A 23815-nucleotide genomic window follows, 5' to 3' on the forward strand; every position below is an offset into this window, starting at 1 on the left:
GGGATGGCATTCCTACACTACCCATCAGAGCACAAGGATGACGTGCTTACACTACCCATCAGAGCACCGGGATGACGTGCCTACACTACCCATCAGAGCACTGGGATGGCGTGCCTACACTACCCATCAGAGCACCGGGATGGCGTGCCTACGCTGACCCATCAGAGCACAGGGATGACATGCCTACACTGACCTGTCAGAGCACAGGGATGCTTTTTCTTATTCAGGCTAAGTGCAGGCGGCCCTGAATTGGTACTGTCATTACTCCTAGTACCTGACTTCCACTGGACTTATGTGCCACTATGGCAACTGTGCTGATGCAATCCCTTTCTGTGCAGAACCTGGATATTTTGGGTAGCAGAAGAAAGGTCATTTCTTCTCCAGGCAATGCTTTTATTATCTTCAAGTTGGAGTCACTAGAACTTGAATCCTCTAGGGAGACATAAAATGAGAGAAACTAAACAAAAATATACCCAGAGGCATTATTTCCTGGAAGTGAGGAACCATAGTTCCCAAGTTGTTGAAATTTTCTTCTCCCAAAGGGGTAAGGAAGTGTTCAAGATAAAAACGTTCTTGTCTTTTGACTGCTAGATCCTTATGGCGATATGTCTGCTCTCCAAAATGTCTGAGAACAACTTATGGTTTGAAAAGCTGCACAAGAGAGTGAGTTAGCTCCAACATAATGGCAGCATGAACCTTAGCTGTACTGAGAAAGTGTGGTGTCAGCTGAAGCTGCTTGAGAAAGCGGTGAGCTCGTATAAGAGACTGACAATTGCCATTGCTTTTACTGTGGCTCTATATGCTCTCCTGCATGTGTGCTCTAGAAAAACAAGGCAGACTTGCTGAGGTAAGATATAAGGATGGAACTTTTGTATGTACAACATTAACTATGTCATCTATATTGAACAACATGGAGCAATAATATGAAGAAATGCTATTCAGACTTACATTATAAACACATTTACAACAAATTAATAATAGGTTAAAGTATCAAAATATTCTTTATTATGGTGAACTGTTCATTTAAAATTAGTTTCCTTAGTTATAAAAGTAATAATTCTGAATTTGTAAGTAGATACCATAGAAGAAAGATTATTATTCTCTTCTTCTTTTCCTCCCTCCTCAGTCTAATCTTATTTCTACAGAACAATATTCAAACTTTGGTATTTGCATTTTTATGGATCCACTTATAAAAATCTATGACCATTTGTAATGACTGTGTGTGTGTGCTTGTGTGTAGGTGTATGTCTAAATCCACACATGTATTTTCTTTTTGGGTATTTATGAAGGCCTTTTGATGTAAATATTATTTTCATTTCAACATACAAAGATGAATTCTACAAACTCATGAGATCTTTCCATAGTTTTACAGTTACAGCATAGCAGAAAATCAAAATGCCAAACTAGGTGTTTGGCTGTCAGGACCATGACTGTGCTCTTCTATCTCCCTCTATACCTCTACTGTGTGGGTATCATTTTGAGACTTGAAGTGTGGAAATATTCAGCCACAGAGACCACAAGATAAAGGAATAGCAGTAGAGCTTGGTGAATATCATCCACTACATACCTGATGTCAGTAGGCGTGCTTGTTTGTGCATGGTCGTGTGTGAATGCAAATGCATGCCTGCCACAGTACATATGTGGAGGGAAACCTCAGGGGATGGTGCTTACCATCTACCTTTCCAAATAAACGCAGGCTTTTGGAGGTTCTTTTGTCTCTAGCTCTTCTCTTGCCCTAAGAGAGGTAGGGTAACAGACGTGTGCTACCACATCTGACTTCATGTGGATTCTCGGGATTCTCTTTCAGGCTTTGTGTTTACTGTTTATGCAGTTAGTGACCCAGCCACTGATTCTCTCCACAGACCTCTGAGCTTTTCTTTTTCTAATGTCAAATTGAAAATTTGGGGTCGAGAGATGTCCAGTGTGTTGTCAGCTGAGTTCTCTGTCTCATTTGTTGAAAAACTGGGCCCTTAGAACATTCTTGACTTGCTAAGTGGCCAGATGGTTTCTTGGAGAAAACATGAGGAAGTGAAGAAAACTCCCACACTGGACATCATTTTGAATGATAAAGGAAGCACCTTCTAAAGATGGGGAAGTAGTGTGAAGTTTGGAAGAAAGCTACCCTGTTATGTTATTATTAGTAGGAGAGGAAGGAGGAAAACCAAGATCTATTTATATGTTTTGGACCAAAGCATTTTCAAAGAAGATTTGTCCTTTGTATAAGTAGAAATTATTTGAGCAATATAGTTTAAGTGAGAAAGAAGGATTTGAAAATAATTTATACAACATAGTCCCCATAAGAAAGAGAAGATAATCCCCAAGTCCCACTGGTGGATGGGATGCACGAGAGGATTGAGGAATAAGGGGAATAGATGAGTTGGGAGTATCTGTGCTCAGCGTGAAACTGAGCGTGAACTCATGAGAAGTGCAGACAGTACAAAACAGAATATGAAATGGAAACGGGGTTTGTTATTGCTTTTCTTTTACTCTGACTTGTCTTTCAAGAGAAGACACAGTAGGTAGGAATGGAGATAATGGCTGAAGAAGTTGATTTTGTAAGTATAACAATGTCGGATTATGGTGATGGATATCTAAAAGCACAGAACCTGGGTGGCCTAAGGCACAAGAATGTGGGGCATGAGGCTTGCATGGGCTTCATAGAGAGATCCTGTCTTTAAAAGTGGATGCCAATATTACCCCCCCCCCCCACTTACTTCTCAATCAGATGCAATCTAACATGGAAATGGTGATGGAAATAAAGATAATATGAAGTATTTATCTCACACCAAGTCTCTCCAGAATGTAAGAAAAGCTCACAAAATCATATTCAGTTTGCTGCTATTGATGCATTACAGAAAATTCTGGAAAAGATTAAATTATAGAATTATTTTCATAAATCCATAGTGGAAGGAGTGAAGTGTGGTAGAAGAGGAAGAAGACAAATTCAGAAAACATAAAAGAAGAATAGACATAAATTTCAGGCACAGTTTTGATAATTTTCTAGCTCCCAGTGTTCACATAGATACAGCACCAATACTTAGAAATGAACGAAGCAATCGTTAGGAGTCAGGATGGGCTTAGGATGAGTATGTTTCCCTTTCAGCATTGGCTAGGCCATTTGAAGAAGAATTACAGTCTGGAGTACCATGAAGAACAATAGAGGATCATGGATGTGACTTCAACAAAGCGTTCATGACATTACCTGACATCTTGTGCAAAATAAAAAGAGATAGAAGTTGGATAACAAATTAGATATCTACAAGGCAGAAATTTAAGAGATATTTAAAGCATATATTTTCTTTTTGTGCAGGGTCTCACTGTACATAACAAATTGACCTCCAACTTGGTATGTCACTGAGCTATCTTTGAATAAATTATTCTTCAGACTCAGTCTGGTGAGTAATGAGATTCTGAGTATGTAGCACCAGGTCTAGCTTGAGAGGTACTTGTGCATATCGTGGCTAAGTAGGATTAAACTTTTCATGAATGCTGTTGGAAAAATAAAAATAATCTTCAAGATCATCAAATTGTTTGAGCGTGAAGGAATTATGCAGGTCATCTAAACTTCTATCTTTTTGGTCAAAGACACTGACATCCATAAGGGGAAATGACTTTCAAAATGTACTCAGTCAACAGAGAGAAAAGCCAAGGCGGAACCTGCTCTCTGCAGAGGATAAGGTTCTTTTTCTGCAAACAAGTGGTATGACATCGTCTGAGATCTAAGTTTCCGGGTTTAAATGTACATGAGACAAGGTACACTTTTTCTGTATGAAAGTCAGAGGTTGAAGTTCACAAGTATTCAACAAGGTGGGCTAATGTGTCAAAGATGGACTAAGGAGTTCTTCGTTTTCTTGGCATTCAGTTCTGAGTTCACCAGAAGTAGGCAGAGAACTATTCTAGTCACTAAGTTTCTGTTCTCAAACACTTATTCTTGGAATAGTCTTAAGATCAGTAATAAGGTTCATATTCCTGAAATTTTGTCCCAGTTTTTGTCCTATTGGAGACGTATTATCTTTTTTATTTTTGAGATTATAATTACAGCATCTTTTCCTTCCCTTTCTTTTCTTGAAACCCTTCCATACTCCTTTCCTTGCTTTCTTTTAAATTCATGGCCTCTGTTTTCATCAATTTTTGCTGCAGGCATATATGTATATGCATCCCTAATTATAAGCTGCTCAATCTGATTAATGTTGCTTAAGTGTCTGTTTAACTAATAGGTGTGCTCGTCCCCAGAGAAGCCTTATGTCTTCATTCTTAGCACTCCTCAGTTGCCTATAGTTCTTTGTGTAGGGTTGAGGCATTGTAGGCTTTGTACTATGCAGTCTGCATCATTTATCATGGTCTTTCTTCAGTTCATGTTTGGGTAGTCATGTTGGGATGTGAGGCCTTATGGATGTAGTTTCTGACTTTACTAGGAGCTGTAATCTCGTAGCAAACTCCTTGTTCCTCTGGCGTTTACATTCTTTCTGCCCCTTCTTCCACAAAGTACCCTAAGCCTTAGTTGTGGAAGTAGAATATAGATGCTTCCTTTGGAACAAAATGAATATGCATTTTGAATTGTGTGTGTGTGTTTTTTTTTTTTGTAATGGTCTGTTGCAAAGAGTTCTTTGATGATGGGTGAAGAACACACTCATCTGTGTGTATAAGGACTAACGTTTGAAATATAGTGAGAGATTAGGCTGGTTAGGAAATCAATGGTTGTAGCTTCTCCTCCACGATCCATGACTTCACTTACTCTGGCTAGGTTTCTCTTTGGTTCATTGGGTCTTAAGTTCAATTAGAGAGCTGTTGGCTGCTGCCAAGCTATGTGTGCCACCACTGCACCTTTAGAGTTTTTGTACCATGCTGGCCTTTAGGGTATGTAATAACTTTAAGAAGTAGCAAAGGCCATTATCCCATTGGATATATCGAAAACATGGAGACACGATGTGCTAAGAGAGATGTTAGAGGCTGTATTTGATCCTGGAAATCTGAGGCCTCCCACTGTATCTTCCCAGTCTTCTCTATTCGTTCTGTGCCCCAAGCTCGTTGCCAATAGTTCTCAATTCAGTGCTGGAATAATGTAAGATACCGTGTTTGTCTGATTTTCTTTCTCAGGTACTAAACCCCTTTATTTGAGGAGCATGAACAATCATTTCTTGTAAGCAAAAGCATCCTTTGAAATTTATCTGGCTATACTTCATCGTGGCTTCTTAACAACTGTTTGTGGACTGACCATCTACAGTGATAAAAATGATTTTTCCTAGAATCTACTGGGAACTTAGTGCTTGGAGGATGAGATCTTCAGCCTATAAATATCACAAATGAAATGTGGTAAATTCTGTGCTATTTACCAGAACTTTAGGGCAGGAAATGTGCATTTTAATCCATGATGGTATCTCCTCAATGCCTCTCAGACCTTGGGGTGCTCCAGTATGTTTGTTACCTGAATGAACTGAGATTGAAGGGGTAATTTTCTGCGATAGGAGGAGCCAAAGGCTAGATCTAGAGAACAATGTAAAGCTACCATCACATCCCTACTCCCAATATGCAATCTGATGTGCAGGGTAAATTCTTCATTAATTGTATTCAGTTTTATTTTTTATCAAAATAAAGTGATGCATAGGAAATTAATTTGTACCTTTAGGATCTGCAACAATAATTTTCATACCATTAAAACCAGTTTCTCCAAATTATGTGTTTATGAACAGGCAAAAGGAAGTCAGTTCTACATCAGCTGGGTTTGTCACTACACCTGTTCCCTAAGGACTATAAAACAAATTAAGGGCCTTATCATAAAGTTGGGTTAATCAGATCATACACGCTTAAATTGCCCTCAAATAAGCATATGTCTTAGACAAATGTCAACAGATGAGTTGATCCTAAGGTCTTTAGGCAAGGTAAGTTTTCTCTGGTTACAAATGCATTGTGTACAGATTTCTAAGCAATCACATCAATTGTTCCCTTTTTATTCTTGCTTTGGGAATATATGAAATGTTGTTTTCCCCATAACCAGTTCTAATTGTGGGATGATACTACTAGCCAAACACTGGTTCACATCAGAAAGCTTTCCATGTGCAGCACACATTGCTGTTTTACACTTATTTATAGTGTGTGTGAGCACACTCATGTATGCACGTGTGCATGCACAGCCACAGTGTGAGCATGGAGGTCAGCGGACAACTGGCAAGACCTTGTTTTCCCCTTTTACCGTGTAGATTGTTAGGTCCGGTGGTGACAAGTGCTTTTGTTCTCTGGCCCATCCAGTTGACTCATATTAGTTTTAGACCCAAAAGTTACTTGGGAACATACATTTTGGGGGGCCTTGAATTTATTCTGAACTAGAAAGTGAAGTACGTTTTCATTGTAGACTAATAAGTCACAGATATATTGACATTTATTTTTGATTAAATAACCAAAAGCTTTTGGTTATTTGGAAATCGTATCTCTTGACAATTGTCAATGTCAGAGGCTCTTTTCTAGGTGGCAGCCTTTATTTTGGTGATACTCTGATCATGAAGAACAAAAGAACATGAACTCTGGGAAATACTCTAGGGTGTCTACCATTCCTTTCATGCTATGTAAAAAGAGACCATCAATTGGAAATATTTTGAGTCACCTGTGACACCCATGTCAAGTCTTGTGGTCATTCCTTTTGCTCAGATTCTCCCTGAAATGCCACACATGAGCTTTAGGCCTTCTGCTTGGCATAATGCCATTTTGGAAAAACAAAGCAAAACAAAGAAAAAACAAAGACCATGCACTTTTGGAGTTTTATATAAATAAGTACTTGCTAATGTGATTTTCTCCCATGGGAATTATCTTCAGAACGGCCATAGCACAGGCTTCTGCGTCTGTGTTGATATATTAAAGGCAAGCAGCAACTGGCTTTATGTGGACTGATGCTGAGCTACCAAAATTCCAGATGGAAAGAGGCACCAAGCACTTCCAAGAAAGATGCTATTTCCAGGGCTGAACTATATACATTCGAAAAAGAAAGAATTGCTGTGCTCTCAGGAATCTGGAGTACTAACAATCATAACCTCAGTAGGTTTGCCTTTTTGTTCTATGCTCTTAATAGTCCATATCTCTTTGGGGCTGTTTTCTAAGAATAAGCCTACACCTTTAATGGTTCTGTAACGCATGCAGAGCTGAACGTTTTATTTAGTTCTTTTAATTAAATGCTTATAGATAAGCCCGGGCGAGAATCACCGAGGGCAGCACTTTGAACCATCTGCTTGTTCATAGCCCAGTGGCCAGGTAAAACGTTCTAGAAGTTGGGAGGTCAAGAAACCCCAGTGCCCCTCCTTTTCAGACACATCAAATTCAACTATTAGCTGTACAGAAGGCCAGATTGGCTTGTATTTTAAACTGGGACTGGAGGTGGTTGGTAGTTGAGAAACTGCCTGAGGAATTCAAGCTGTTCACATCACATGAGTTAGCCGCCCATAAAGGCTGCCAATCATACTGTTATTGCAAAAATGGATTTGTCATTTTTTTTCTTCTGGCCACATTATCTGTAGCACATCTGGAAACACTTTTTTCATAAAAAAATTATAAAAAGACTAGGGTTAATTTTAATTTAGAAAATTATATAATATGATAAGTATAATGAATTCTTGTTTGTTCAGTGTAACATGTAAAAGCCACCCATGTTTGCATTACAAGGGTTTTGAAAATATATGATTCAAAGATGTTTCTTGCCATTTTTCATGTTGGCATAGTCCCAATGGTGGTTCAAGAAAAAGACCTTAAAGATGGTCCCTAACACTTAGCATCTATGTTCTGAAATCTGGATCATCGTATGCTTTTGTTTTCCTCATTTAAAAGCAAGGGATTGATGAGTCGTGAAGATCCTCTCTTCTCCCATTCTCATGGCTTATTGATCAGACTGAAAAGATATTTAGAGCAAGAAAGGTTCCTTGGGTCCTATTGTTTCAGAAGACAGACATCAAAAAGAGTCGGTGTTTTTGCTGAGACAATGCCATTCCCCACTGAAGGGTCTGTCTTCTTCCCTTATTGTCACAGAACTATCTCAGGAATATTTCCCACTAAGACTTAGCAGATTGTTACATAATAAAAAAATCATTTTACCCAAAGAAGCATTGAATCTGTTTCCTTGATGACTCCCCTTTTCTCCATGAGTTAATTTTCAGGAGATTCCACAAAACTGAGCTGGTTTGGGTTCCATACAGCAGCAAGAGGGTCTGTGGTATCTTATCCAACAATTATGTTGCGCAGTTAGGCTTACAAATGCACTCCCAGGGTGCCGAACACCGAAAGACATGTCAGAAACATCCTTCTGTGCCTTAGCTATTGATTTGGGGGAATGTCTCTTGAAAATTTAACAGAGTCGCAAGCTAACTTGAGCTACGTTTTTCTCAAGCCCCAGAGTTACTTGTATAGCAATGATATGACAAAGATAATCATTAATAAAAAGACATTCTCAGCGATTTTGGTTGCTAACCAGAAGTAAAAACTCTGGGGAACTGAGGATGATAACCTGATGGTTGTGTATGTGGTTACGGGTCATTTTTGAGGTCCTGCACTAACTCAAGGAAAAGGGATACACATGGTATCATTTAGAGGAACAGAACTATGTCATTTGGGATTTCTTTTTTAATTGTGTTGTTTGAGCAAAGCTACTAGGCAAAAAAAGAAGTGAACTGTGCAGTGTGGTTCAGCACCCAGGACCAGAGCAGCATTTTAAGCCCAGCTTCATCTCGAGTAGCCTGGTGAATTTAGGCAACATCATTTCATTCTGTAGGCATCAGTTTCATCACTTGTAAAAAGGGAATAAAAGTAATTCTAGATTTATGAAGTTACATATGGATTAAATAACAATATATGGGAAATATTTATTTACCGATTCACCTAAGGTTAAAAACAAACAAACACCTTTATAGGTGGCAAAGATGATGTCTGTTCAAGGCATTTTCCTAAATGTAGATTTTTTCTAAAAATAAACAAAAATTACACCTACGCTCTCACTGCCTCATTTGTAGGTAAAGGAAAATAGAAGGATCACATTCTGAAATGCAAAGAGCAACTCAGATGAGATAAGGCAGGTCATAATGTTTAAGGGTCCACTTGAAGCATAAATAGGGGTTTTCCAGAAAGTGATAGGAGGGGCCAGGCCTTTGGGTAGAACTATTTGAGAGAACTCAAACAGTGGGGAGGGTGCCTGAAGCTTTGTTATTATCAGGTTGGTCCCCAGAGAGCCTGTGCCTCAAAAGATCAGGGACAGTAATTGGACAGCCAAAGGTTTTATAGTCAATTATGGTTATTTTGACCTATATTATTTCAGATCTAAAAACTAAAAAGTTGTATAGGAATGATATACATTTTAAAAATATGACAGTGGATAGATTCCAACATGAAAGTCACTAGGTCAAGAACACTTGTTCTGACGTAGACTAAATTCTCGATGGCCTGAAAGCATGTAATTCCATGGAACTCTGAACAGCTTAGTGGATGTATTAAGACTGAGGTTTTGGAGAAAGAAATTAGCTATCCTAAAGCTTATTTCAATTGGTTGATAGTAATCATTTAGAAACCTATTCTTTGGTTTGCGTCATTGGTTGGTCACCATCCTGGAAGGAAGCAGGTCGTAAGCTATGATAGTTGTTGGAAAGTGTGAGAAGGCTGAAAAGTTTTAAAAGTTAAAATAACTTCCTGAGAGCAGCTCAGAAGAGATGGATAAAACAAGACTTTCTGTACTACAGAGAGTTAAATAGCCCACTCTGGCAGTTGAAGCAGCTGCTGACATTAATTGTTATATTGTTTCAAATTTGATACAAATGAAATATTGAAAATCTACTTTGTGAACAAAGGTAACATATGATTAATTCATCTGTCCATTAAATGCCAATCAAACCTTGCCTTTTATAGACAAATTCCACAAACTGTATATCATGTGTTCTATGGCATGTTTTCTACCTTGAGAGTGTTTCGTTACCCAGTTTGTATTCCATGGAGAAAATCACTGGGTACTAGGTGACATACCCAAATGTCACCCTGGCATGCACACCTGGCCTGTTCCACTGTAGTAATTGGTGGCAAATATCTCAAAATGTTTTACCCTTCTGACCACTTGGCAGAAAAACCCTGATCTATATTTAGAACATCATGTTTGAAAGTCTTGCTGCTATTGTATTTTCTCCTGTGCTACATTTCCCAACCTTGGATATGAAGTCAAAGAGCTGGCAAGAATTAAAACTTTGTCACCAGTAACAGAGGGATTTCCATAATATGCCAGGTGGTGTTGTCAAAAATAGCGACATTATAATTTTCGTGTTTGAAGTCCCACTGATACACAGCCTGGAGTATCAGGGTTTGCTCAGAGTTTAACTGCAGGTGTTTGGGGGACATTGTGCTTAAATCCCCCAGTTCACTAATTGGAAAAACACTGTTAGTCCTCACCTGCATTTTCCAAAGGATTAGGAAAAAAGCACTTCAACTACATTAAATCAGTGGACTTTCATCATGATAAACTGCTAAGGGTTGACTCTGACTGTATTAGCATACCGAAACTTGTATATATTGATTCATTGAAAGGGGACATAGATAATGGTAATTCGGAAAGAAAATTTTGTATCATTAAAACAGTAATTTCTTAGGTTTAGCTAAATGTGTCAGGAGTCTTATTTCAACCATTTTACTTAGTTATCTGTAGTCACAAAGTATTTGTTAACATTTTAGGAATGTCTCTGCTCTTTGCTTTTTATCCCATGATGTCCATCATGGACAGAGATCTATAGTATAAAGATGGTTCACAGCCAAAGGGTATTCTTTTCCTATGAATTTACACCCTATGCATAGTGGTCTTGGTGGCAGCCTTTTGTCTCTCACTAGTTTCGTAATATATATATATATATATATATATATATATATATATATATATATATATATCAGAAGGGGAATTAATTATGAAACAAATTAACCTCAAAGAAAAAAGGAAATATAGTGTAACTTAGGTAATTACCCATGGAGAGAAATTTCTACAATAAAGCAATATTAGCAAAAGCACCATTAATTATTATTGCTGGTGCCTCCCTCCCTGTGATAAAGCCCTTGAATACCATTGCCCTTTATTTTGTAAAGCCTAGCAAGAGCAATAGGTGGTCTTAAAACAATCAGCGTTGCTAGGTTGCTCTAGAATGGGAAGGAATGCTGAGAAGAAAACGCAGTGACTGAGACAACTTTCAAGTAGGATGTTTCTGGAGCTTTCTTGTGAGAAGAAATGATGAGTATATGCTTTGGGCACAAGGGGTGGAGTATCACAAACTTATAGAAATTTCTGCTTGGTGCCATCTTTTGGCATCTAGGTTCCTCTTAAAACTATTCCTCTTGACTGGGCTAGAGTTGGTGAAAGAAACAAAACCCAACAAAAATGAATAGGTTGAAAAATGAGACCTGCTAGCCAAGTACTGATGTCTCTAGCTTAGACGTGAGAGGTTAAAAGCTCTTAGGCAGGTTGCACTCAGAATTTCAATCACCATGTTGAATATTTTCTAGAGAGACACACTGAACACTTAGTTTTTTTCCTGCCATAAACACAGTTGCAACATTAAGCTCACTAAATGCAGCTCTCGTTTTAGTTTTTCAGCTAATAAGTTAATAAGCAAATTTTACTGCTGTCCTTTGTCTCCCGTGAGAACAGAATCGTGCTCTTTCCCCGTATGGCAAATAAACAGTATCAGAGTGTCTGGCATTTAAGAGGTCTTCTGAAGCTATATATTGATTGTACCTTGGGCCTGAAGCATGCTAAGTAACACCTCTACCGTGGAACTATATCTGCACCCTGTTTACTTATTTTCAGTTTTCCGATAGACCTTTCCTGATTTGCTCAGCCTAACCTTGATTGTCATTCTTTAATTCAGTCTGCACTTGAACTTTCAATTCTCCTTCCTTTGCCTCCAAAATTTCAGGTTTGTACCACCAGGCCCAGCTCTGTATATAATCTTTCTGTGGAGAGACCACACAGAGCCAAATGAAAGTCAGGATGGGGTCCTCAACTTCTCTGCCATGGTCCCAGTCATCCAGGTGGGTGTAGTTTTAGACTTGTCTGTCTGAGAACCAATTGTGTGTTAGCCTGCAGGATGCTCTCAGATGAAGGCATCTTGTGGGGAGAGGAGGGTATTCATCCCGCTCCTCATCTGTCTTGTATATGACACTCAGTTTCCCACTTCAGGAAAAAAGCTCAATTCTTACTATGGTCTAGCATAGAGGGTAATGGTTGTGACCCCAATCCAATACTCATCTTGGGATTTTCCATGTTTTGGAAATGTAACAGTTTATCATATGTTAATTCTTGGAATTTGTGGGAAACATTTACTCCCTGCCTTGCTGAGAGCCTATTTCAGGTGCCGGCAACATACAGAGAAAGACATGCGATTCCTTAATAGAAATGTAAATGAACAAATCATTTAATGAACTAGAACCGAAGGAATTAGAAGGAGCCTAGTAATGATTTCTTAATGAGGACAGAATTTGAGCTGAGCATAAAGGAGTAGGCTTTTGGTAAGACAAGCAGATAGCCAGGCAACATTAGCATTTAGGTATAAAATGAGAACAGCGTTTTGTTTCTGGACGTCTGTAGATACTACCCACTAGTATATAAGAAAGCATCTCACCAAGGGGAGGGTAAAACAGCTTATCTGTTTAAATAGAACTAAAATCTTTCTCTTGTTCCACTCCATTCTTTTTCTGCTCATAATTATTTTTGACCTCTTCCTATTGTATTGTCAAACTTTTACACTTTCTAAGAGCTCAACTTTTAGAGGCTTTTAAACCCAAATCTCAATTTTTTTTTTTGCGGTTACTTTAGCACTAAGGGGCAAAGCAGTAACCAGGTCATCGTGCACCTGCCGTGTGTTGAGTAGAAGACGCTCCACGTGGTCAAGATTAGCTGGGGAAACAGAGCGTCTTCTGTTTAGAAACATCTCAGGGAAGAACATTTTGATTGGGCATCTCAGAAGCTAATTGTAGCTTATTCGAAAAGTCACAAACATAAACACTGCTTCTAAGTAGGTACCATAAAGACAATTGCCTAGCTGAAGGCAATAGATTTAAATCTTTTCTTGAAACACTCTATTCCCTGAAGTGAGAGTCTTAGAGGCTTATGGAGGGCACCAGGACAGTCTTCACAATACTTTGAAAAGAAACCTGCTCACTGGAGAATGTGGATAGATCTCCCAAGTACATTTACTCATGTAGAAGTATTTGGATGCCGGCATTCATTGATGACTGAATTAAGAAATCAATGTGGCTGGTTTATAAAGGGACCACTCTGTGTCCTTAATGATCACATTGGGAGAATAATAATATGTGACAGTGATAGAGCTTAACCCAGCAAGTCATTAAGAATCCTGCATTCCAAATACTTTTCACTAACACTGCCCAACAGTCACTAACATCGCAGGAGGTGCCTCCTTTACTGCCTTCCGGAGAATCTCCTTTAATGAGAAGATGAAGCTGGAGAGGAAACTCCCTTTGAAGCAATTTGGACCACAAAGCCATCCAGGTTAAATGGAGGACTAGTTAAGGTTTAAATTGGAACTATCTACCTCTGGGTTGAGTTTTAAGAGCTTATACCTCAGTTGGTAGTGTTATTGAAGTTGTGGACCTTCAGGGGGTGGGGCTTACCTGGCAGAAGGCACCCCTAGGGATAGGCCTGCCCTATGGTCTGGTTTAACTTACTCTGCTTCCTGTTCTACCATAATGGGAAGCCTGTATCACATGTTCCCAGAGCTATAAAATTGCCATGAATTCCCTGCCAAGACACACCCTCTGAAACCGTGAGATAAAATGCATCTATTCTCTTACATGGTGTCCCCTCTTTCACACCAACGCAGAAGTCACCAAGACAGGAACATTACAAAGTCTAAACAGCTGAGGGACTCACAGAAGGGAAATGCAGAATGTCCCTCTCTAAGATCTTTCTCAATCGCTTGTTTTTCAACATGAAACTCTGGGCTCTGGTCTGTGCCTGGATGCTAAAGTTAGATGGTAGGCATTTAAAACTGTGTGATGGATTTGTGGTCATTTATTTCTACTTAGTTTTATTCTCTTCCAGTTCAAGCTTTGGTGACTATTCAGAAAGTCTACGTATTTAAAGATTGAGGGCAGTACTACCAGCTTCCTGCTCTCACCAGTCACTAGGATGTATGACCACAGTAGTCATGGAAGCAGAGGCTGATAGTCATAAAAGATGCTCAGGGAACTTCTCCAGAGATGTTTTTGAGCAATGTCCAGAAGTGTTTTAAATTCCCACAAAGAACAGAACCCTGTGTCCCGTCCTTTCCTCTCTAATTCATTTCCTTGTTCTTTAGTGAGATCTTTGTCTCCTTGCACACGGACACTTGTCATGCCTTTCTGACTAGCTTGTGAAGATGCTGTGTTTATTCACATTGTTTTATATGTGGCTGATTACCTGTTTCCGTACAATTTCTGTCATGTCAGCCATCTTCATTTCTTACCTTGTGTACACCGTGAACACTTTCTCAATATTCCACAGTGGTCCTGAGCTCACAGCCAGTGAACACAGTAGCAAATCAGGCATTTTGATAAGGGAGACATGGCTTCTCTTGATAGCATATATGGTATTTTTTTTGAATGTACATATATCTTTTCTTCCCTTTAAACTAGGCTGACTTCTTCGGAAGAGTGCACAGTATCAAAAGAACAAGGTCAAAGAGGATAAACATTTGTAAGGTAGCTTGTTAAATAGTTATAAGAAATGATTATGGACACATCAAAAGAACAAGGTCAAAGAGGATAAACATTTGCAAGGTAGCTTGTTAAATAGTTATAAGAAATGATTATGGACACATGCAGAGTTAAAATTTACTGCAGGGAAAACAAATGTCCCAAACAGCATATATGTAATTCTTTATTGAATGTACTTAGAAAACGTTTGACACTTGGCTGGTGAAATTGTTATCGAAGTGTGTTAGATGTAGACCTTAAAATTTATCCTCTCCAAACAGAAATTTTCACCTCTTTTGGACTCAAGTATAAAAGTAATGGCAAAATTTACATGATCTGCTCTGAGATGTGCAATATTTTCTACCCTTCTAATAAAGTTAAAGGATGTTTATGAAAAACCAATTATCCAAATTACTCACAATATGATTATGTGCTCTGAAGAAGGGAAGAAATTTGAAATAGCTCATTTAGAACAGCACAGAATTATACACGGAATTTTAAGTGCCAGAAATCTGGAATATAAAAATAAGGCTAGGCCAATTCAAATAGAGTCTTTTAAAGCAAAATTGTGACATATAAAGAACATATCCTATCTCTTCTTCTAATACTTGGGCTTTTATTATAGTAATTTAGTAAGAGGTAGAGTATGGCTCCTCTTAGAATCATGGCCTTTGATTACTGTGACATTAGCGTTCTCACCAGAAAAAAAAAATTGAATTTCAAGTAGCATATAGAACTCATATGGGGTAGCTGAAAGCACAAAAGATCAATCGAAGGTCTAGCTCTCATTCCACCTACAGATGGGAGTTTTTGTGCAGCCAGTCTTTTGGGGAATTGGGAAAATGAGGAAATTGAGCTGGATGACTTCTCGGCCTTTTCAGCTCTAAGATTCTGTGGCTTTGTGAGTGAGCACCGCAGGCATCTGAGGCTTGTGTTCTTTTTCTAATGAAGTTATGAGAGCATTTATCAGCTTTTTATCTAATTTATGTTGTGTGCTAAATTCTGTCTCCCTAATTTCTGGTCATTATTTGGCTTCTCTGAATATACTTTCCCTGAGAAATTCTTTGTATTTGCAATTTCTGGACACAAGAACAAAAAATTGTATGAAAAATAGAGTGCAGAGATACCATACCTTCTTGTGATTGATAGCATGAATAGGTCCAAATATAATTCAGCTTATAAGGACCACATTATAACTTTGCATCATTTGTACTGTGGGCAGGGCATTCTTATTCCTTGACTTTGAGCCCTGTGAGTTGTGTCTGCTGATGGGATAGTAACAGATATGATACAGCAGAGAAGTTTGGAAGGAACTTAAGAAGTGGTACTTGCATCCTGCTACATCTTGGGCATCACCCTAAAGTCATTCTGAGACTAGATCACTGTGTACAGGAAGAAGAAAGGAGACAACTTGGGAAGAGTCGCTCATAGCTGAGTCTCTACTCATCCACTTTAGCTGATCTTCAGACTGTATATTAATAAATAGTTGTGTTAAGCCACTAAAATTGGGGGCACTTTAGTTGTTGTAGCTAGCTAATATACTTCAATATTCCAATGGTCGAATGTTCTATATTAAAACATATTATTAAATACCCATAGAAACTAAAAGTTAAATTATTAATACCATCCATTGATGAAATTATTAGCACCATCTAATGCTGTTCTCCTGCCACATAAAAGAAAAGAGACACATCTGTTTGCAGTAGCATTTGTCAGTCTTACCTGTATGGAAACACTGCTGTATGAGCCACCAATGACCCCCGCAATGAGCAGTGGCATGTTTTCTTGAATAGCATATGATCCGTCAGGACACATATATTCAGCTTCATCCACTTTAGTCAAAGATGCCCTGACAAACTCCAACGATTGCTCTAATGCGTAGGTATCCCTTGAACACGTATCCAAAATGTGAACACCCAGCTTCACTCCTGGTAGCAAGTAATCATCTTTGTTGATTTCATCAATAGCAAACAACATGGCTTCCAGGCGTTGGATACCGCGGTCTTCATTGATTCGCCCACACTCTTCTGTTCCAGTGCCTTTTTCCTTAATAGGAAATAAACCACCCAAGACAAGGTCACCTTCTATTTTAATTTCCCTCCTCATAAAGTTGTGATCCCCGAAAGAGGGTAAAAATCCCTTTGAGAACAAAGTTAACATAAGAATTTGGAGTCTTGTCAACATCTTCATGAATCCGGTTTCTGTATCTCTTGGAGATATCATTGGGGGAAGCCAATGTTGCCTGTTAGTCTTCTCTCATTTCCAAGTGGGATCTTTGGCCTGTCCTTCAGATAAGGGAGGAGTGGGCTAAAAGAGCCCTTCACCGAATTCCTGAAGAGATAAAAGTTGTATGAACAAAAATGATTTTTAAAAACAGTAATAATTATACAGATGTTTCTCACTAAGATCTTTGATAGGTTCCTAAATTGGACAAACCAACTTGGGAGCTTCTTTTAGTTAACCTTTATTGACATTTTGACTATTATCTTCCTGTTAATACGTAACTACCTTTATGTTCTCATTTTGCTTCTGGGTACACCTCAAATCTAATAACACCCTCACTCCCCAGTTCCTCCTCCCTATTTCTGTGCCAACTTTCCTGTGTTCATGGCTTGAACTACCATTTCAATGAGACATAACTCCAACACTGATTACTTGTTGAGTAGTTTTAGTCATGTGTCTCTCAACCATCCACAAAGTCTGCATGTAATAAATGACCCCTTATATTTGTATCTAGGTTCTCAAGCCAGAAATCTGCCATTGAGAGTTCTGCCCACTTCATTTTTTTTCAACACTCTTCCAGTTAGCCATGAGAATAGAAGAATCTCTCTGGCCAACCTCTTTGAAGCCACAGCCCTCTTTGGTACTACTTCAACATTTTTGACATTTCTCTAGTGTCGTGAGAGCAGTTCCCTTTAAAGTCCAGCTTCCTGGTACTTTGACCACGTGGGCAAAGAATAAATTGTTTTCTCGAAACACAGACTATTCTGAATTTTGTTAAGTTCATTTGTTTAGGTGTCAATTTCTGTGATGATGACAGCAGTCACTGGAATGTTCCAGGTTAGCCTCGAGTCTCTGCCACAGGGCCCCAGGAATTCTTAAGACAATAATTTCTTTTCAGAGTTGATACCGGAGAGCTATTTTTAAATTGTGCTTACATATCAATGTCTGGTTCCTTTGATGTTGTGTACAATTCTCTTTGAAGTATAAGTGCCATCACTAGGAGGCAAAAGATACTGATCGTTATCATGAATAACGAAGATACAGGAATTGCTCTATAAACGCACACTTTTATTTGCCTAATTAGAGAGAATAATTAATTCAAAAAGGTTTGCCATGTATCTTTAAAAATTACTGACATTTTTTTGAATGTAAGGGAGTATGACACCAACTCCTCAAAGAAAACGTTATAGACAGCTGGAAACTTAATTGCCTTTTGAGAAAGGGCTCTGAGGAAAAGAGCATCTCAGGGGAATCAGCATGTGACTTTTAAAGGTAATGGCACATACAGGTATGATTGCTCGGCAGGTAGAGTGTGTGTGTGTGTGTGTGTGTGTGTGTGTGCTATTTTGTGTATCTAGGACTTGATATGCTCTTTACATATTCCACGACTATTTTGTGAAGGGTTATACAGGACCATGACAACCTTATTTACAAATAAGCTATACTCTTAACACCCAGCATGGCAAAAGGCGTAAACAGGGAAATGCATGGTTTTAATCTCATTAGCTGTCTACTTACCACATGCTCTCCCCATTTGCCTGCTTCCACAGTAAGACTGCAGCTAGCAGGCACAAAATAAGGGAATGTTTGAGAATTTTTATAGGCTGAGAATTTTTAGTTTGAAAATATGAAGTGCTACAATATCTGTAACTTGAGGATGGATACGGTACAATAAATTATACTCCTAAGTACATGTAACAGGCCACAGCTCAACACACAGGACTATTAATTAAAATATTGCCCCATGAAATGAGTTTGATGTATATATGAAGCACAAATGGACTTCATATTTGGATTTGGGTTCTATCATCAAGATATTGCATTATGAATCTGTAAATATTTTAAAATTTCCCCAAGAATATGAAATTTAAAATAATTCTGGCCTTGAGCATTTTGGATAAGACATACCAACCACATACAAGCAAAAAGAGATGTTTTCTTTGGATTTGTAATTCGCAGTGAAGTTGGGTTCAAACAAAACCATAAATGGACCTGCACTTACTTCTAGGTTTTTATGTCAACGAAAGCATACACATTATCCTATTTTAAAGTTTCAAAGATTTAATAGACTCAGGTCAAATATTTATTGAATACTTACTGTATATGTACTAGGCCCTAGTTAGACACCTAGAATATAGATGCACCTAGTTAGCTGCAAAGTAAATAACGTTGTCTTGGTTATCAAGTAACATTCTTGATTCTTAAAAGTATGTTTGTGTAAGTCAAGAGTAACAGAAAAGTATTTCTGTTTTCGCCAAGTATTTCTGTCATTTAAAAATAATCTTGGAGGTAAGAATATCATGAATTTCCTTTAGTGTGGGTGTTATTATAAGTACTTGCCCCAAAGACAACCTACTTATGCTGTATACTGTAGAAATTGAAAACTTAGATATTCAGAGTTCCAATACAAGCTGACTAGTGATTTCGTGCAAAATAATTTTATTTAGGCAACATAATGTAGGCATCTTTAAGTAAAATATAATGTAGTCTAACACAATTACAATTTAACAATCAATTAAAATAATGTTTAAACCCACTTTCTTAGTATTTTCTTTTTTACCTTTTCCTTAAAGTAGAATTTATAATGATTAAGGTTATGTATAATTTGTAAATTACTTAACATTACTTAAAATGAAGCCCTAAAAGCTGAAAGAGAGAGGAAATTAAAAAAAAATAACATTGAAAAATAGATGAACATGCTTAATCCAATGTAAATGTTTATCTCTGTGTAACAGCTTATCAGATTGTGAGGAAGGCAGAAACTGCTTTGAGGGTTCTGTTCATTGTAAATCAGAAGCAGCTTGGTCCCTAGACAAACAGGTTCCCTGCTAGTCACATTTGAATGCAGCTGGAGGATTGCAGCTCTACTAAATTCTCCATTCAGGGATGCTGAGTGACGTGTCAACTATAAACAAGCATGTGTAGGCCTCTCTGTGGGCAACCTGCTCAGTAATGTTTTATTAATCATTGCATTAATGGAATCTCAGAGGTTTGCTATGAATATCACCCCTGGAATACGTGGGCAGAAAACACTTCTGTGCTCCGGCTATGCTAATACGTATTTTCCTTCCTCCCCTGGCTTTGCCTGGAGAATTGGTTTGAGAACTGAAACCCACCTTGATTCAATGAATAAGTAGTTTTTCCTGGGGAGAAGAAGAGGGAGGTCTAAAGTCTGAAAGGATTCTCACTTTTCCCAGAAAAAAAAAAAAAAGACCTAAGTTACTGCTGGATTTCAAAGAGTGTTCAAATCCTGTCTGCCCAAAAAAGTTGTTAACCTAGCATACTCAATTTGATCATTGCCGTAAATTTTCAGATGCTAGATTTATAGACAAAAAAGACAGGACTCTTGTTCTTAGACTTCCATTTTTCCCCCTAGAATAATGTGATGCTGGAGCTATATTGGCATTTAAGGCCCAGAGTACAGAACAATAACATGACGGGAAATTCCTTTCTCTTTCTGAGGGAAGGTGCTGAGGGAAGGAAGAGGCCAAACAGGCTAATGTCCCAGAGGTCTTTGAGAACCTTTCATGGTTTGATATGAACTGTCCCTACAGACTCATTATGAGTGCTTAGTTGTCAGAGAAAAGGCAGATGGGCTGCTGGGAAGTGTTTGAATCTTGGAGGGTCTGACCTAATCAATAGATAAATGCTTTGAGGAATTCATGATATAATGACATAATGGGAGATGGTAAAAGGATACGGTGGGACCAGATGGGCAAAAGTTGGCCACTGGGGAATGTTTTGGAACATTGTCTTGCCCTTCTTGTCTGTCTGTCTCATAGTATGTTGTTTGCCGTTAGGCAATTGACTAAGCCAGTAGGTAAGCGTTCTACCACATGGTGTCCATCAGGATGCTTGTTCCTCAGCATACATGGAGTCAGTGGCACCAGAAACCAGTAGTGCCCATGGATGGAAACGTCTGCGACTCTGAACAAAAATTCCTTTCCCTCCCTCAGTTGTTTTGCTTGGGCATCTCTGTCACAGCCCTCTGAAAGTAAACATGGAAGCTATTACAAACACCTGACTATTGGAAGCTTGATTTTGAGATGGTCTAAACTGCTGGTTCTCAATCTTCCTAATGCTGCAACCATTTAATATGGTTCCTCATATTGTGGTGACCCCCAACCATAAAATTATTTTCTTTGCCACTTCATTACTGTATTTTTGCTACTGTTGTGAATCGTAGCGTACATAGTTTTGGAGGAAGGGGCTTGCCAAAATGGTTGCAACCTGAGGTTGGGAACCAGTGGTCTAAACTGTCTCCCTTTGTTGTCTTACGACGGTTGTAAGGGTTCCCTCATTCAGTGGGTTCCCATATATTCTCTGCTAGGTTTATCTAGAGGATTTTGTATTATTTTGTTCTATTTGAATAGCTTACTTTTTAATTTTGGTTCTTTTGCATATATATATATATATATATATATATATATTTTATATGTGTGAGATGTTCATGTAAAGGCTTGAGGTTGAAGGTCAGCGTCTTCTTCCTGCCCTCTCTACTTTATTTATTAAAGCAGAATCTCTCACTGAACAATGTCTGTATAGTCTAGCTATTTAGTGTGTCACAGGGATCTCTGTCCCATGGGTCTCAGTTTTTCTGTGGGTTCTGGGAATCTGAATTCTGGTTCTCATGCTTAGGTAGCAAGTGCTTTATCCACCAAGCTACCCCACCAGGGCCAAATAATTTGAAATTAAAAACTGTCTTATTCTCTTTCCCCATTAGATTGTGAACAACTATCTCTCAATCCAGGATGATGCGCTGGGTACTTTTGTACAATTTATAATATCTTAACACATCTTAACACGTTTGTTAAATAAATTCCAAGCAGCATCTATGTGTCTGAGAACATGTCAGGAGATTTGAAGAATTCTGGGATTCCATTCAGAGGGTGAACAAAGATGAATGAAGAGTTGAATTCAACTAGAAACATTTGCCTCAAATAGTTCTGACCTGATTACTTTTTGTGTTAAACTATTGTTTCATGTTTAGATGAAGTAGACATTAGATCTGGAAAAGTTGAGAACATTTGAAAAACCAGGAAAGAACTGCTATCACTCATGTCGCAGACATTAGGAGAAACGCTCCTGACATGGGCCAGGTGGAACAGTAGAGCCCAGAGCTCTGAGTTAGGATTTGAGGATGGGGCAAGAGCTCTCCCTTCATTCAAAATTCTTGAGGTCAAGCCTGTTTGAAATCTTACAGTGAATACAAAGATTTAAATAACCAAAACGTAGGTTGAATAGTGTGAATTAACTTAGGAGAACTTCTCCAATGGTCCTGACTCATTTCTACAGAAGATGACAGGATCTGAGAACCCTCAGTACCCAGAATGAAATTGATATAATAAAGACATTGATGACTTTCAAAGGAGAAAAGACCATTTTTCTATTAACCTTATACAAAAAGAAAATTTCTTTTAAAAATGACATATGTTTTTTTTAATCTTTTGAATTTAAGGAGAGTCTTCTTATGAGGTAACCACGGGATTAGCAATTGTACTGAATGTTTGCTCCTGTGGGTGTTACTGGTAATTTACTTCCAATCAATAATATTATCTTAGTTGGGTCATTCGGTTGAGAATAGACAAAAGATTCAATTGCTTTGCTTCGGAGTAAATTTTCATTTCCAAATACCAAACTACATTGTGTCTACTCTTCCTCCTCCGTGTGTGTGTGTGTGTGTGTGTGTGTGTGTGTGCAATTCAATGCCTCTGTGTTGGAGTCACCCTAGTCTCGTTGTACTTTACCTTTCTTTCTGCCGTCTTAAGAGCTGTCAAACCTAAAAGAAGCTGCAGTTTGCTGGTATGAACACCGGGCCTAGAACACAGCTCCCTAGAAGCTGCCCCTCTATCCCTGCACTGCATAGCAAAGGGGCTGGACTGGAGGAAAAGAGCTTTGAGGACTTTTTACCATGGGTACTGTGATCTAAGGGATTGGGGCTAATAGTGTACATGTTCCCTTCCCAGCATTCAAAGTGCTGCATTGTTGCGAACTCTTACTAATCTGGGCAAGAAAGAGAAATATCTATTGTGGTGAGAAGAGAACAGACAACACACACACACACACACACACACACACACACACACACAGAGAGAGAGAGAGAGAGAGAGAGAGAGAGAGAGATCATAATCATGCATGTGCCCACAAAAATTATTCTTCCCTGACCTATTTCTCAGTACAACAGATCTTAAAATATATGTTAAGTCACATCTCTCCTGACTTACAATAAATATTTACATCCGACTTGCTTGCAATCATACAACAATGACTAATATTGGGCTTGTCTTCCTGCTCAAAGTAATTATACAATTAACAAGTGAATTAAGTCAAATATGGCCTTTAAGAGGAGGAAGTGCAGTAGGAGAGCCCCATGGCCTCTCTCTGGACTCTGCACAGGGGTCTCACTTTCCTGCCATGCAGTACTGTTAATTCTGTTAATTTTCCTGAAATGAGCAGAGACTGGGGTTCTGTGACGCTGAAGTGGTTGCAGTTTTCAGGGAATAGAGCTGCGTGGAGATGGAGCCGGGCAGGAGCTTGTCTGGTGAGGAACAGAAGAAACCCCTCGGACTTGAGAGGGACATGCTGACATCAGAGGCCATGTACACTCATTCGCCTATATCTTCAAGGGTTTGCACCCAGGATTCCCTGCAGATAACAAAGTCCTCCGTTCTTGACTCCCTTGAACAATGACATAGAACTTGCATACACGATCCACACTTTCTCACACACATTACACAATCTCTGAATTACTTCTAATCCTAAAATCTTGCAAACAGTTGTAAGAGTGGTGTTTGGGCAATAGTAACAAAGAAAATAATCTGTAAATGTTTGGTACAGACACAATGAGCACAACAGATCACCGCAGAAATGTAATATAACCAACGTTTGAATAACTTCTAGAAAG

The 23815-nt window shown here is 38.6% G+C and overlaps 1 protein-coding gene across 1 annotated transcript in view; it reads right to left on the minus strand.

Moving 5' to 3' along the window:
- The window catches only part of Grm3 (glutamate metabotropic receptor 3), a 222005-nt gene that overhangs the window by 88445 nt on the left and 109745 nt on the right, over positions 1–23815 (minus strand). The window contains exon 2 of the mRNA XM_013350444.2: positions 16411–17019. Within this exon, the coding sequence (XP_013205898.1) occupies positions 16411–16911 (501 nt within the window). The 5' untranslated portion in view covers positions 16912–17019. The remainder of the gene's footprint in view (positions 1–16410; positions 17020–23815) is intronic.

This window comes from Microtus ochrogaster, chromosome 26 (genome assembly GCF_000317375.1).
Source record: "Microtus ochrogaster isolate Prairie Vole_2 chromosome 26, MicOch1.0, whole genome shotgun sequence".
Classification (NCBI taxonomy): Eukaryota; Metazoa; Chordata; class Mammalia; order Rodentia; family Cricetidae; genus Microtus; species Microtus ochrogaster.